At 39.6% G+C, this 13,777-nt stretch overlaps 1 protein-coding gene across 1 annotated transcript in view; it reads left to right on the top strand.

Annotated features, from left to right (window-relative positions):
* TSHR (thyroid stimulating hormone receptor) overlaps positions 1-7,357 on the top strand; it is a 46,876-nt gene extending 39,519 nt beyond the window's left edge. Inside the window, exons 9-10 of the mRNA XM_064714844.1 lie at positions 2,060-2,248; positions 3,047-7,357. Coding sequence (XP_064570914.1) covers positions 2,060-2,248; positions 3,047-4,451 — 1,594 coding nt within the window. The 3' untranslated portion in view covers positions 4,452-7,357. The remainder of the gene's footprint in view (positions 1-2,059; positions 2,249-3,046) is intronic.
* The last annotated feature ends 6,420 nt before the right edge of the window (positions 7,358-13,777 follow it).

Here is a 13,777-nt window from a genome sequence, read left to right as displayed (position 1 = left end):
TCACACGAAGTCCTGTCCTCTGTTCTCAGGCTTTTGGCTTTTACCCCACTCTCTTATTTATTTTTCAATGAATCCAGGAGAGACATTCCCCTTGTCTCGTAACAGATTAGTTACCTCAACAGCTCTTGATATCTGATTTTGTCAAGGCTTGTCAGAATTCCCAACTCATTGCACAAACAAGATCATCTTTCTCTATAAGCTTGTGCCAGAACATCTTCAAAAAACACTCAAAAGTTTGTGAGTTGTAATTTCCCTTTCAAAGAGTCTTAGCCTCTCCCATCACAGTGTTTAACCTACCTGCAGACAGCTGCCACAGCCATTAGAACTTGATGGAGACCTATGAAGGTTGCTGAAAGCCAGCCTTGTCTTGGTAAGATCTATCCCAAGATCTAATTTACCAAGATGTTTTGCTGCAGAAGAAGGAAAATCATTGCCAGCAGGTCAGGGCAGGTGATCCTGCCCCTCTGCTCAGCCCTAGTGAGGCCACAGCTGGAGTGCTGTGTCCAGCTCTGGCTCCTCAGGCCAAGAGACTTGGAGCTCCTGACACAGGTCCAGTGGAGAGCAACAAAGATGATTAAGGCTCTGGAGCATCTCTCTCACGAGGAAAGGCTGAGGGAGCTGGGCCTGTTCAGCCTTGAGAAGAGACAAATGAGAGGTGACCTCATCATACATCTGAAAAAATTTCTTTGCTGTGAGAGTGCTCAAATGCCATAACACAATGCTAAGGAGGCTGTGGAGTCTCCTGACCTGGGGATGCTGAGAAGTCAATGGGGGACAGCTCAGAGCAACCTGCTCCAGGTGACCCTGGTTTGATCCAGGAGGTCAAATTGGATGATTTGGAAACTCAACTACTCTGTGATCCTTTAGAATGTAAAATGATAGCAGACAATATTCAGACTTTTGTAAGAGCCACTTCAGGCCGTCGGTAGAAATACCTATGAAAAAGGACTCCAGAAGAACAAAAAAGAATTTCATGTCGTTGAAATTAATTAGTTGTGACATATTAAAGAACATATGATAGTAAGGGAGCTTTTAGAAATGAAAAAGTCCTCCTACTAAAAGGAGGAGCATTTTCTAACTCAATTTAAAAACAAATACAAACAAACCAAAAGGAAAAAAGAAACAACAGAGCAAACGCAAATGTTGTAGACATTTAAAAGTCGTTTAAAGCATAAAATTGGTTCCAATTTCCTTTTGGGTTCAAGAAACCAGACAGTGAGCAAGACTTCTAGATGGATAAGAAAGTGTAGAAAAACTAGATTTATTTATTATGAGAGTGTTCATGACAAAACAATGCTCAAACGATGCTCCCACCCTAGAACTCCTTTTACAGATTTACTTCTTCACAGACTGTAATTCTAAAAACATCTTAACTTCAAGTGTCACTAGAAGAGGTTTTGGGACAAAGCAAAAAACTGAGTAGAAAACACTAGCAGGATGAGGTGAAACTCACCTGGCAGTCAGAAAGGAAAGCCACCTCCCCATCAGAGAGAGATGTGCATCATCTCTCTCATAGTCCACCTCAGCAGCAAGTAGAAAGCAACAAACATAATACTCAGTTTTCTGACAGATTCAGGATGGACTACATTAGAAGAATTAAATTTCGGTATATAGAGAATATTCTTGTAGGAATTGCAATGCTTTCTATTAAAACATGCCAATAGGTTAAAATTAATCTCAGGAAGTCTAAGGGAATATAACTCTTCCAGTGGAAGATGTGATTTCTTTAAAGGATTTTTAAAACTGTGTGGTTGCATATGGATTTGTATCTGGTTGGCTTTAAAGGTGTAATTTTAAAAGTCATTATATTTCTTTATAATACCTATTCTGTGCTAAAAGACACAGAATGTGTCTTATAGACAAGAGCTTTAAAAGACAGTAAAATCATAGAGAAATGAACAGCCTTCTTGAATTTGAATGGTATCAGAACTTAGCAAGGCAATATAAACCCCCCACCTCCGTAGGATTTGATTTTTACTGTAGAATTCTGTGAAACTCCTGAAGAACAGTAACAATTTGAAAAAAAAAAACCTGATCTAGTAATCTTTTTCTTTCTTAGGGACGTCTCCAGAACAGCTGTTGCCAACCTTCCAGCCAAAGGATTGGAAAGCCTGAAAGAACTAATGGCCAAAAATACGTGGACTTTAAAGAAGTTACCAGCTGTAAAGGTATTTCTTCAGCTAATGCGAGCTGACCTATCATACCCAAGTCACTGCTGTGCTTTCAAGAGCTGGAAAAAAAAAAGTGGGTGAGTTTCACTAACTGGCATTTATTCTTAAAAATATATCAGTAAAAACAATGTTTATAAAAATACATCTACTGGCACTTTTGTAACAATTTTTTCTAGGTATAGACAATGTTCTTTGAAACAGGTTACAATTGCGAAGTGACAGAACAATTTTTTTTGTAAGTCCTTTTGTAGCAGTTCCTCCTCTGGTTGAGCCCAGAATTAAAGCGAAACAAAAAAGAAAAGGGTAATGTTCTACAGCAAGTCCTGGGAAAAAAGTGTTGGAGAGGTTATAGCCTCAAGTCTCATGTTCTCTAACTGGAAAGCTGTTAACTACTGAAAAATTTTTGACTGCAAATACTGCTGTAACACACCATTTGGTACAGCATTCCAAATTCCAGCACTGCTAGTTAGCTGTAAAGAAGCTATTGAACAGAAATTAGACTGATGGAAGTTCTGGGAGAAGCAACAGTGAAAAAGAAAGTAATATTGCATGTATTATACAAGAAGTTATAAAGAGTAAATAAATGTCTTCTTACCTCCTAAGACTGTAGATCTCAAAAAAGAAGATGGATTATCTTTTTATTACAAACAAGTAAAATTACTGCTGGGGATAAAATTAAAAATACAGTTAAATAAAAATAGCCCAGAAAAGCTATTGTACATTTCATGGTCTGTTAACAACAATATATCCAATCACATTTTCATAGCTGTATTTTCATCCAGGATGATTTGCTTTTGAAGCATTCCCTCTGTTCACAATCTGTGCACCAGTCAGACTGTAAATGCCAGCAGTGATTTCCCCCTCTACTTTTTCAGGATCCTGGAGTACCTGATGTGTAACCAGAGCAGCCACAGCTTTCAGAAGAGATCAGTCAAGACTCTCAGAGACCCATTTTACAAAGATTATGCAGAGGAATACACAGACCACACCAACGCTGTGTATGACACAAACACCAAGTTCACAAATTTTCATGAAAATCCCCATTATTACATTTTTTTGGAGGAGCATGGAGACGGAAATCTTGGCTTTGGCAAAGAGCTCAAGAACCCTCAAATGGAAGATGTGCAGACCTTTGACAGTCATTATGACTATCCTGTCTGTGGAGGCAATGAAGACGTAATATGCACGCCAGAGCCTGATGAGTTTAATCCCTGTGAGGATATAATGGGATATCAATTTCTGAGGATCGTGGTGTGGTTTGTGAACCTGCTTGCCATCCTAGGCAATATTTTTGTCCTTTTCATCCTTCTCACCAGTCATTATAAACTGACTGTACCTCGCTTTTTGATGTGTAACTTGGCCTTTGCTGACTTTTGCATGGGGCTATACCTCCTCCTGATCGCTTCAGTGGATCTCTACACCAGGTCAGAGTACTACAACCACGCCATAGAGTGGCAGACAGGGCCTGGCTGCAACACAGCCGGGTTCTTCACGGTCTTTGCCAGCGAGCTGTCTGTGTACACCCTGACCGCAATCACCCTGGAGCGCTGGTATGCCATCACCTTCGCCATGCGGCCCGACCGCAAGATCCGCCTGCGGCACGCCGTGCTCGTCATGCTGGCAGGGTGGCTCTCCTGCATCCTGCTCGCCCTTCTGCCGCTGCTCGGAGTCAGCAGCTACAGCAAAGTCAGCATCTGCTTGCCCATGGACACGGAAACGCCAGTGGCTGAAGCCTACATTGTGTTTGTTTTAATATGTAATATTATTGCTTTCGTCATCATTTGCGCCTGCTACATAAAAATCTACGTAACTGTGCGAAACCCCCAGTACAAATCGGGGGACAAAGACACCAAAATTGCCAAGAGGATGGCTGTGTTGATTTTCACAGACTTTCTGTGCATGGCTCCCATCTCTTTCCATGCTTTATCTGCCATTATGAACAAACCACTGATAACTGTCTCCAATTCCAAGATTTTGCTGGTACTTTTCTACCCGCTCAATTCTTGTGCCAACCCCTTCCTTTACGCTATTTTCACCAAAGCTTTCCGCAGAGATGTGTTCATCCTGCTAAGCAAGTTTGGCATTTGTGAGCATCAGGCTCAAGTCTACAGAGGTCAGACAGTCTCAGCCAAAAACAGCAGTGGGTCTTATGGGCAGAGAATCAGCCGAGGGATAGGTCAGGCTCTTACAAGCATTCAAGACCCAGTCAATGATTACCTTCCTGCTGTGACAATGCAGAACCAAATTCTCGTAGAAGAATGCAAGCAAACTGAGCTCTAACATCTCAAAGTATCACAGCCAAAACCTGGGCAAGAGGTGATTGTCCATATGTGAATCAAGTGAAGAGATAATATTGTCCATAACGTTTTCCCCTAGGTTATGCTTTGCTATAGCTGAAAGTACCTCTAGAGTGGTCTTCTTTCAGACAAACCACTTATTTGAATCTCTTATCAGTGCAGGGCAAAACATGTGGTCCTGATGATAATTCTAGAAGTAGATGTGAATGCTCTACCCAAATAGGAAATTTTTACATACATATATATATATATATATATATATATAAACTGAGCAAATATAAAATATCCCCTATCTTAAAAAGAAAAAAAGAAAGAAGCCCAACAGTAAGTAAGACTTGGTGGTAACTTACATAACTTATATAACTGAAAAAAACTGGACAAAGCTGGATAATTAAAATCGTGGTTTTTTAAAAAATTAAAGGTTGAAGCTCTTAAACACCTACATGTCAAAAGGTTGGGTTTTTTCTAAGAGCAAATTTCTAAAACTTCCATCAGGCCTAAAATGGAAGAGGTTTCTTCTCGTTCTGTCATCCTGACCTAAAACAAATCTAGTCTTTTGTTTGCTGTTCTTGGTTTAGTTTGGTGTGGTGGGAAAACAAGTTTCTTCTTCATACTGCCTTTATAGTGGTAAAAGGCAAATTTTCCCTGATTTTGCAGCTGCTCATAAGGTGACAGGTAAGAAAAATTAGGGCATTTGTGTCCATTACTATCACCCTCTCACTTTTGGATAAATCTATTTAGGAGCTGGTTTATTTGAATTTGTTTTGAAGACCAGGCTACCCAGTCAAGTTAATGATGGTTGTTTAGGTTTTTTTGCATGACTGATCCAGTTGTTACCATATTTCAGTGCTGTTTTATCTGAGCATGTTTATTGCCCTGAACACCCTGCTTTCTTACCACTTCTGCTGTCCCTACTTACCTCTCTCTCACAGGGTAGAACTTTCCTTTGAGCCTTTTTTATGTTGAGCCACCTCAAACCTCAACTTAGACCACGGGAGTGGATCACACCTTTAGGTTCCTTCTTGCCATACAGTTTACTGACTTCTAGCTCCTCAGCATGTTTTAAGAACATCTATCTTGTAGTGAGATCTGTTACCTAACCTTGGTAAACTATGAGAATCCCATAGTTATCCTCTGGCTGACCACAGCCTGCTGTAGCTGGGACATGTGCTCTCCACAGTGTGTTAAGGAAATCCATGCTCAGACCCAAGGAACAACCCCCAGTCTACAGCATTAAAGCATCCTTCTGCCCTACCTGCTGCTAGGTGGGGCCAGACCAAGGGCAAGCTTGGCTCATTCTTACACCACAAACAAACAAACGAGGCCTGGCCCTCCACGTCCTGCAGACACCAGGACTCAGGGCAGGAGCTGCTCTGCTCCAGCTGCATTGTTAACACCAGAGTGGCCTGAGTGCCTGGCTTTGCTGGCAGGATCACACCTGGTCCCAGCCAGCTCCACAGACTGGCTCTGCTGAGCTGCTACCAAGGTTACCATGGATCATTTCACTCAGATATTTGAAAGCCTTGGCCTAAGAATGGAAAATACTGTGAGAATATTTGCCTTCAGGTAGGTATTTTTAAATTAATTTTGTAATATCTATGCTGGTTTTCATGGAATTATAGTCTCTGAGGAACTAAATTAAATTGATCAGACAATAGTCAGGGATTATATAATATGGGCTACTGGCATCCAAAAACTGTAATGGTAAAGCCCTCTGAACTGCTGGCTACTGCAGCTGGAAACTGAGTGATTGCAAATGCCATGTACATACTCTATTTGATTCTATATTTCCAAGTATTTAAAACTCAATTTGATTCTGTATTTCTGATTATAAATGAAGGCTGCTTCAATGAGCAGAAGCAATGGCCTAGATTAATGAATTCCATGAGATGGTCTTATAGAAAATAAATAATCATTCACTGTCAATGCCATTAAGAAATCTACAATATTGTATTATAGACTACTTTGGCTGTTTATTTGGGGGAGAGGCATATTTCCATTTTATGTTGATTCTCAGCAAACTCTGAAAGCAAAACTGCTGAAATCCATACAAATAATAATTTATTACCTGCTCTTCTGTAATCTGGAGTTGCCCAGTGTTACAACAGAAAGACTTCTAAAGCTTGTTAAGTGTGCAGATCAGCAAAATTCCTTACTCTTGAAACAGCTGCATTTGTAATGCTCAGGCCATGTCCGAGAATCCCATATAAACATGGGAGTTTCCAGATGCAACAGCCTCCCTACCAGGTTCTGCCACCATCCTGATACTGGAACAACCCTTAAAGGGAGAAAGAGTGAGTGAGTGCCTTTATTTAGTACCTCAGCAGCAGCACAGACAATCAAGCTCTAATGGACATTTATCCTACGGACTTCACAGACACTAGTGTACCAGTGAAAAAGAAAACCCAAGCTTAAATCACACTCTTTTTCAGAAAGAAAGGAAAGACTAAATCAAGTTTATGTTAAAAGTGCTTTTAAAAGTAATATGAATATTTCTTTCACAGAAAGTAGTAGGACTTCAGAAAGATGTGGTATGTTGGACTGGTATAGGTTGTTTGTAAACTAGTGCAGCTATTTGCTGTTACTAATGGATGACAGATATATTTACACATTATTGAACTTTTCTGCCTCTCATTATCGCATATATATTATGCCTGTTAAAAGAATTCTGAGATACTGCCTTTATCAATGAAGTTTGATATTTCCAGTTTATCTTGCATAGTCCTTCTTGTGTTTAACTTGGTAAAAAACATTTTAGAAGCTCTTGGGAAGGTCCAGGCAAATACAATTTAAATAATTTATTTGCCAGACCTTTTCTTGTAAATGTTTGTATCGTATAGGTATTCTCCTCCATTCCTGGTCTGATCAATTCCTTGAGCCATTTTTGGGTTTGTGCACACCTTTATGTAGTACTTGCTATTTTAAATCTGTCTCAGCAAGTTGTATTATTTCTGGCATTTAGTATGTATGTTCTCTAGAATACTTCAGAAATAATGCAAAGCATGGGAATAAAAATGTTTTGTTTGAAATTGGAAGAGGCTCAACAAGTATTTTTTGGGAAATTTTAGATTTTTTTTCCTACAAAAGAAGTTAATACCATTTCTTTTGCTTTTAACTTCATTGTTCTCCTTGGCTGACCTATCCCATGACACACTGTCTGATGCAAGTTTGGGGTGTTTTAGCTCCATCACTAGCTGTGAGAGGGATGTCCTAAATGGCCATCTCAGACAGTACAGTAGGGATGGAAAGGAACAGCAGTAGTACTGCTCAGCTCAGAGGCTCCACAACCATCATTCAGTACATCCAAGATAATCGGAAAGAAACAAAAGCTGTGAAGTTGAGATGGGGCCTTAGTTATGAACACCCAGAACTTTCTCTGAGCAATTCAATGGCTTTAGGTGACCTTTTGTAGTCTCCTCTCTCTCCAACAGAGAGATGTGAGTTTTTTATAGAGTAAGTATTGGTTCTAGATGACGTCATCTGCAACAGGTCAGCTATAATCAAAATAAAGCACACCCTGCCTTGCTGTTGGTGTCTGGATTCTGAAAACAGCACAAGCAACCAAAGATAAATTTCACATCACTAGCATAGCATTTTGGTCTATTAACACAAATGCCCTGTTGCTTCCTTTCTTGTGGGATAAATAAAGTATTCATGCTCACATTACAGGAAAATCTGTACTAAAAAAAGAGAGCTTCTCATTAAAAAGAGAAGCTTGGTTTGAGTAGAAGCCCTATGCTTATGTGTTAATATGAACCAAACTCTCCCTCCCAGGCTGTTTGGGAAGGCTGATGAGTAATAGCAGCATAATCTGCATTGTTTTTCTGACAGATGCCAGGCGTCTGCACTCTAAAACCACTTGGTAATCAAATGGTTTTTGGGTTGCTGTTAAAATTGGACAGTGAGGCACAAAATTAGTTGGATATTATGCCTTTCCCTTAGACACCCTCCTCCTCCTTTGTAGGGATTCTGAAAACATGGCATTACACTGCACTTACACGAAGGCTTTGTGGACTAAGGCAGGGGATGCTGAAGGGCCCTCATCATGCCCTGGAACAGAAAATGGTTAAGAGGTCTTAGTGACGCACACTGGGAGATTCTGACAACATCATCAACCTGGAATTCAACACTTCTCCATAAAGCTGGAATACTTTTCATCTGTTTAGTCTCTTCCATCTGACTGAAAATCATGATGTGAAAGTAAACAAATGCTCTATGAGGTCAATACACAGAGTATTTATCAGAACCCATCAGCTCTTAACTTCCTATTCCCATTCCACACCTGCCCCCCTTGTGCCCTCATATACACACATTGGTTTGAATTACCTCATTATCCCAAATTTCTAGGTTCTCAGACATGATACTAATCCTGTGTAGTTTTGTAACTGCCTGGCCTCTTTCCACCCTGAATAAATTGGGTAACGCTTCCAAAACATGGAAAAATGAACTGCATGCACTGGACTTGGATCTCATTGGGGCCATCATGAACTTACTCCTTCAAAGGCTTTAACTTCCATGGGATTAATATAATCAATTCGAATCTTACCCCACCTTTTTGAGAGGACTTCTCTGTGCTGTCCCAATTATATGCAACGCCAGGGCTTGCACTTGTGGCCATCTCAAGTCATATCCTTACTGCTACACACCTGTGGAGTTCTGCTGAGTTCCACGGAAGCTCATGAAGCTTGGATAATGAGTTCAAGGAGAAAGAACCCATTAATTTTGGCTCTCAGTTATTCAATATGCAGCTGTGATGAGGAGAACCCTTTATTTTTCTTCTCTCTTAAGGAAAGAAATATGTTGTCAACATCAACTTCATTAACAACCTATATCTAACAGCTCACTAAACAGTCATTAGAAAGTGACTGAAACTACTGGATTGTTACTCATATATATACTGTGAAAGTTTTTATAAGACCTACTTTGCTGTCTGTCTGGAAGAGCCTCTGTTTCAAACATTGAGACTGATAACTGACTGGACTGCCAAGCCCATGCTGGTTGTCTTACAGCTTCAGCTGAAATGACAGTGGCTTTTCTTTGAAAAGTGAAGAAAAACTGCAGTACTTGTGTGTTTTATGAAGTCAAAGCTGCAACAAATTAAACTGGAGCAGTAACATGAGTTTTAACAAAAACCTTTTCACTGCAGGCTCTGAGGTGTTACCTGAATGTCTGTCTGCCCCACAGCCTGCTGCTGACACATGCAGGATAGCAGTGATATACCAAACAGCACTAAAGCTGTATTTGTGCTGGTTTCAGTCTGACTGTAGTAAGAATTCCCTAAGTTATATGTGGATTACTGCTGCTGCCTAGAGGGAGCTGTGGAAACAACAAATTAATTCTTTTTTAGCCAACTACAGATTTGTGACTAAACCCTGCAATGGTCAGTATAAAGCAGCAAGAACAGTATTTTCATTAAGAAGCAGTTAGGAAAGCATCTGACGCATTGGCACATGCACTTTCCCCATGAAAAGTCCAGAAGGGAAAAAAAAGGTCTTTTTCAATTCATACATACACTTCTCCTTTGACATGAAAGTAAGCTTGCAGTCTCTCCTTGATTTTTTTTTTTAAGGGCTGGCTGCATTGTTTTATCTTTTCCTCTGTACTGTTTCCTCGTTTCAGTTTCTCTTTACATCTCCTTCCTCTGCTATTGCAAAACCCCACACTCAATTTTAAGAATTACTTTACGTTTCCCACCTGCTATCTGAAGTGATTTAGGCTACCTGGCAACACAGGAACCTCAGAGAGAAATAACAAAGTAGCTTAAGGACATGAAAACATTTAGGACAGAAAATGAAAGCTAAAAGATACTCTGAACAAAGATTAACAGTAGACCGTTTCTTAAATTTACCAGATCAAATTACTTTCTTTCTGCTCCCTCCCAAAACCAACTTGAATGATACATGCAAAAATGTCTGTGATATGAATATATTTCACCTTTAGCTACCTGATTTTTAACACCAGTATCATCATCCCACTTACCAAGCCCTTTGTCAACTCTTTAAACATACAGGGAATTTTACTAGATGCTGATTTAATGTTTTAAGACTGAAACTACTTATTAAAATCAGACGGACAAATTCACCTCACAAAAACTAGGACATCAGAAATATTATTCCCAGCATTAGGGCTTTTTCTTCATTAAAAGCATGAACAAAGTGAGCTCAGGAGGAAAGGACTTCCATCCTACAACAATTTGAATTTTCTGAAACAAAAGGCAATCTGTGCCAAAACAAACTTACAAGCAGTAGTCCCAGCAAATGAATTCTTCAATAAATCCTTTTTAGAAATGCTGTACTTCCCACAACACTTTGTTTCCCAGAATATATTACCTGGTGGAACCAGACAGGCCACTTAGAGTCAGCCAGTTGTTCCTCTGAGGGGAAAGGTGTGTATGAAATACTCAGATGCAGGTACAGCAGCACACGAGGAGTTCTATCTGCAGGGGGCTCACAGCAGGGTTCCTAGGAGAAATGGAAAAATCAGGCAGCTAACAGCCTTAGCAGAGAGGACTGCCTTCTTTATTTTGGTGGCCAAAATGGTTTTCCCCATCACAAGCAAGGAAGGCTGTTCTTTACCTTGACATTAAATCCAGCAGCTCCAGTACTCGTAAACCAATGTCCAGACTCTCTTGGGATTCCAACTGTCCTATGTTCCAGACATTTAGAGGGATTTTTCCACAACACTGTCCTCCTTCATGGTTCCTCTAGCAAAGGAAAAACATTTCTACCCTGACAGAATCACATCCATACATAATATTTTTTGCTGTTATGAGATTATTTATTATTTTTGCAATATAATGATAGTCCTTGTTTTGAATTTGCTACTGAAATATACTTATCCAAATTAAACACCATGCTTTCAATTTCAGTAAATTTTTATTCACCAAACTGAATTAAAAAGTAAAACAAAAACTGGAAGTATTTTTAAACAGTTATCATTAAAAAGCATATTAAAATAGCAGTTCATGAATACCCATCTTCAGAGTGCAGTTTTGACCTATGGAAGTGAATGGGCAATTCAGAATCATTTGTAACATAAAGCTTCTATGTGATGTGCATTTATTCTCTCTCCATATTGTCTATTTCAGGTAACCCTCTTTCAGGTCACACAAGGGCATACACATTTTATAGTGTGTAAAAAAATGTAATTACATAGCCACTTTGCACAAAAATAACTGGGAAAGTCTTCACTCTAAAGAAAAACATTGTCCTAAACCAAATTTCCTAAATGTTACATATCCACACTGAAGGTCAAACGTGGTTCAACTGCAGTTCATCTGAGAGTATTACAGATGTCCTTACCTCTGAAAGGGTTAGATTTTGGCATAATCCCATTAGGGGCACAGTGCTGAAATCTGCTCTGAGAACAAGGGGCAAGTCTTTAAGAGAGTATTTTACAAACCAGAGTCTGCATTAAAAAAACAATACACACTCAAAAGCTGATGCAGCTTACGACAAGTTGTACAGAATAGCGTAGAGTTGAAAATAAATGGGGATATACTGAAAGCTATGCTAATATCCCAAGATTCTTATCCTCTTCTACCTCTGCAATGACAGTAACTAAGCCATATAAAAATCAGATTAAAAAATAATGCATTTTTAAATATACTTGATTGTGCAAAAATTAAAAAATTGCTGAAATACTTTGCTCAGCCACAGCTGGGAGAACACAATTAACATTCAATTGTAATACTCTTGTATTTTCTCACGAGAATGAAATATAGCTTTTTTTGTGTTTTAACTTAAATTTGCTACTAATTTGTCAACATTCTGCTTTTTCTCCTCTTTTGTCAGGGTACTTTTGAAAACCTTTTGGCCAGAACAACAGGCCATTTTTCTGACCTGTTTGTTTCTTATGTGGTATGTAAGCTACAACACCAATGATCTCTTGGAAAAACACTGGATTTTTAAATAATAAATAGTTATTTATCCAGAATCAACTCCAACTCCATTTCAAGTAAGGCAAATTTTATAGAAAAAGCAGTATTCCATTTTATTTTAAGATTTCCTTAAGTGTTGAGGGCTGGAGAGTAAAGAGAAGTACTGGGGGGGCAGAGGAGAGGGGTTCATCCTTGAATACTAGGGAAAAAACAAAACACCACCACTCCTCATGAGGCTTGGTTTGCTATACATTGACACCACTGTACATAAAAAATGACTTCAAAATAATCACATTCCAAAATACACCCCCCATACAGGCAGTATAACCTACATTTATTTTCTTCCTAATTATTTTAGAGTTTCACATTCAAAATCTATATTTAAAAATAAATCACAAGTCATGTCTCAAGATACTGCTTTTAGATGGGAACTAAAAGGGTGTCACTTGCTTGAAAGTAATTCTGTCAGATTAGATTAACTGATGAAAACAAAACCTTATGCATTGGCCACTTATCATCCAAGAACTCTGCATTTTACTTCTCGCATTTCCACATACAGAACTAACATCAAGATGTCACACAGAATCATAGAATCAATAGGGTTGGAAGGCACCTCTGGAAAGCATCCAGTCCAACCCCCCAGGCAGGCAGTGTCACCTGGAACAGGTGACACAGGAACTAATCCAGGTGGGTTTTGAATGTCTCCAGACAGGGAGACTCCACAACCTCCCTGCGCAGCCTGTGCCACTGCTCTGCCACCCTCACTGTAAACAAGTTCTTCCTCACATTTGAGGTGGAATTTCTTGTTTTTGCCCACTGCTCCTTTTCCTGTTGCTGCACATCACAGAAAAGAGTCTGGCACCATCGTGACACCCATTTATATGGTATTTATATGCAGGAATGACATCTCCTCTCAGTCTTCTCCAGACTAAACGTGCCCAGCTCTCAGTCTCTCCTAAGAGATAACCAAGCCCTTGGCCATCTTTGTGGCCCTTTGCTGAACCTTCTCCAGTAGCTCTTTGTCCTTCTTGTACTGGGGAGCCCACAATTGGACACAGCACTCCAGACTGGCCTCACCAGGGCTGAGCAGAGGGGGAGGATCACCTCCCTCAACCTACAGGCCATTGTTCCAAGGCACCTCAGGATACCACTGGCCTTAATACCAAGTTGTTCAACCAATCTTAACACCTAAACCTTAGGTTACCACAGGGAAAAACCTTTAAACAAATATGCAAGTCTGGCCCCGTGATTAAGCTGTGAATTTTTTTATAACATTGTGATGGTATTAAACAGAAAATCTGCACGGCAAACTGAACAAGTGAAATTATCTCTATGTGATAAAAACCAATGCAGAATCTTCAACATTATTATGGGTTAGTAATAAGCCTCATATATGAAACAAATGCACATGCAAGATAGTAAATGAAGTG

This window comes from Zonotrichia leucophrys, chromosome 5, assembly GCF_028769735.1.
Source record: "Zonotrichia leucophrys gambelii isolate GWCS_2022_RI chromosome 5, RI_Zleu_2.0, whole genome shotgun sequence".
In the NCBI taxonomy this organism is placed as follows: Eukaryota; Metazoa; Chordata; class Aves; order Passeriformes; family Passerellidae; genus Zonotrichia; species Zonotrichia leucophrys.
The sequence above is the reverse complement of the archived record's forward strand: the minus strand, read 5'-3'. Positions and strand labels throughout refer to the sequence as shown.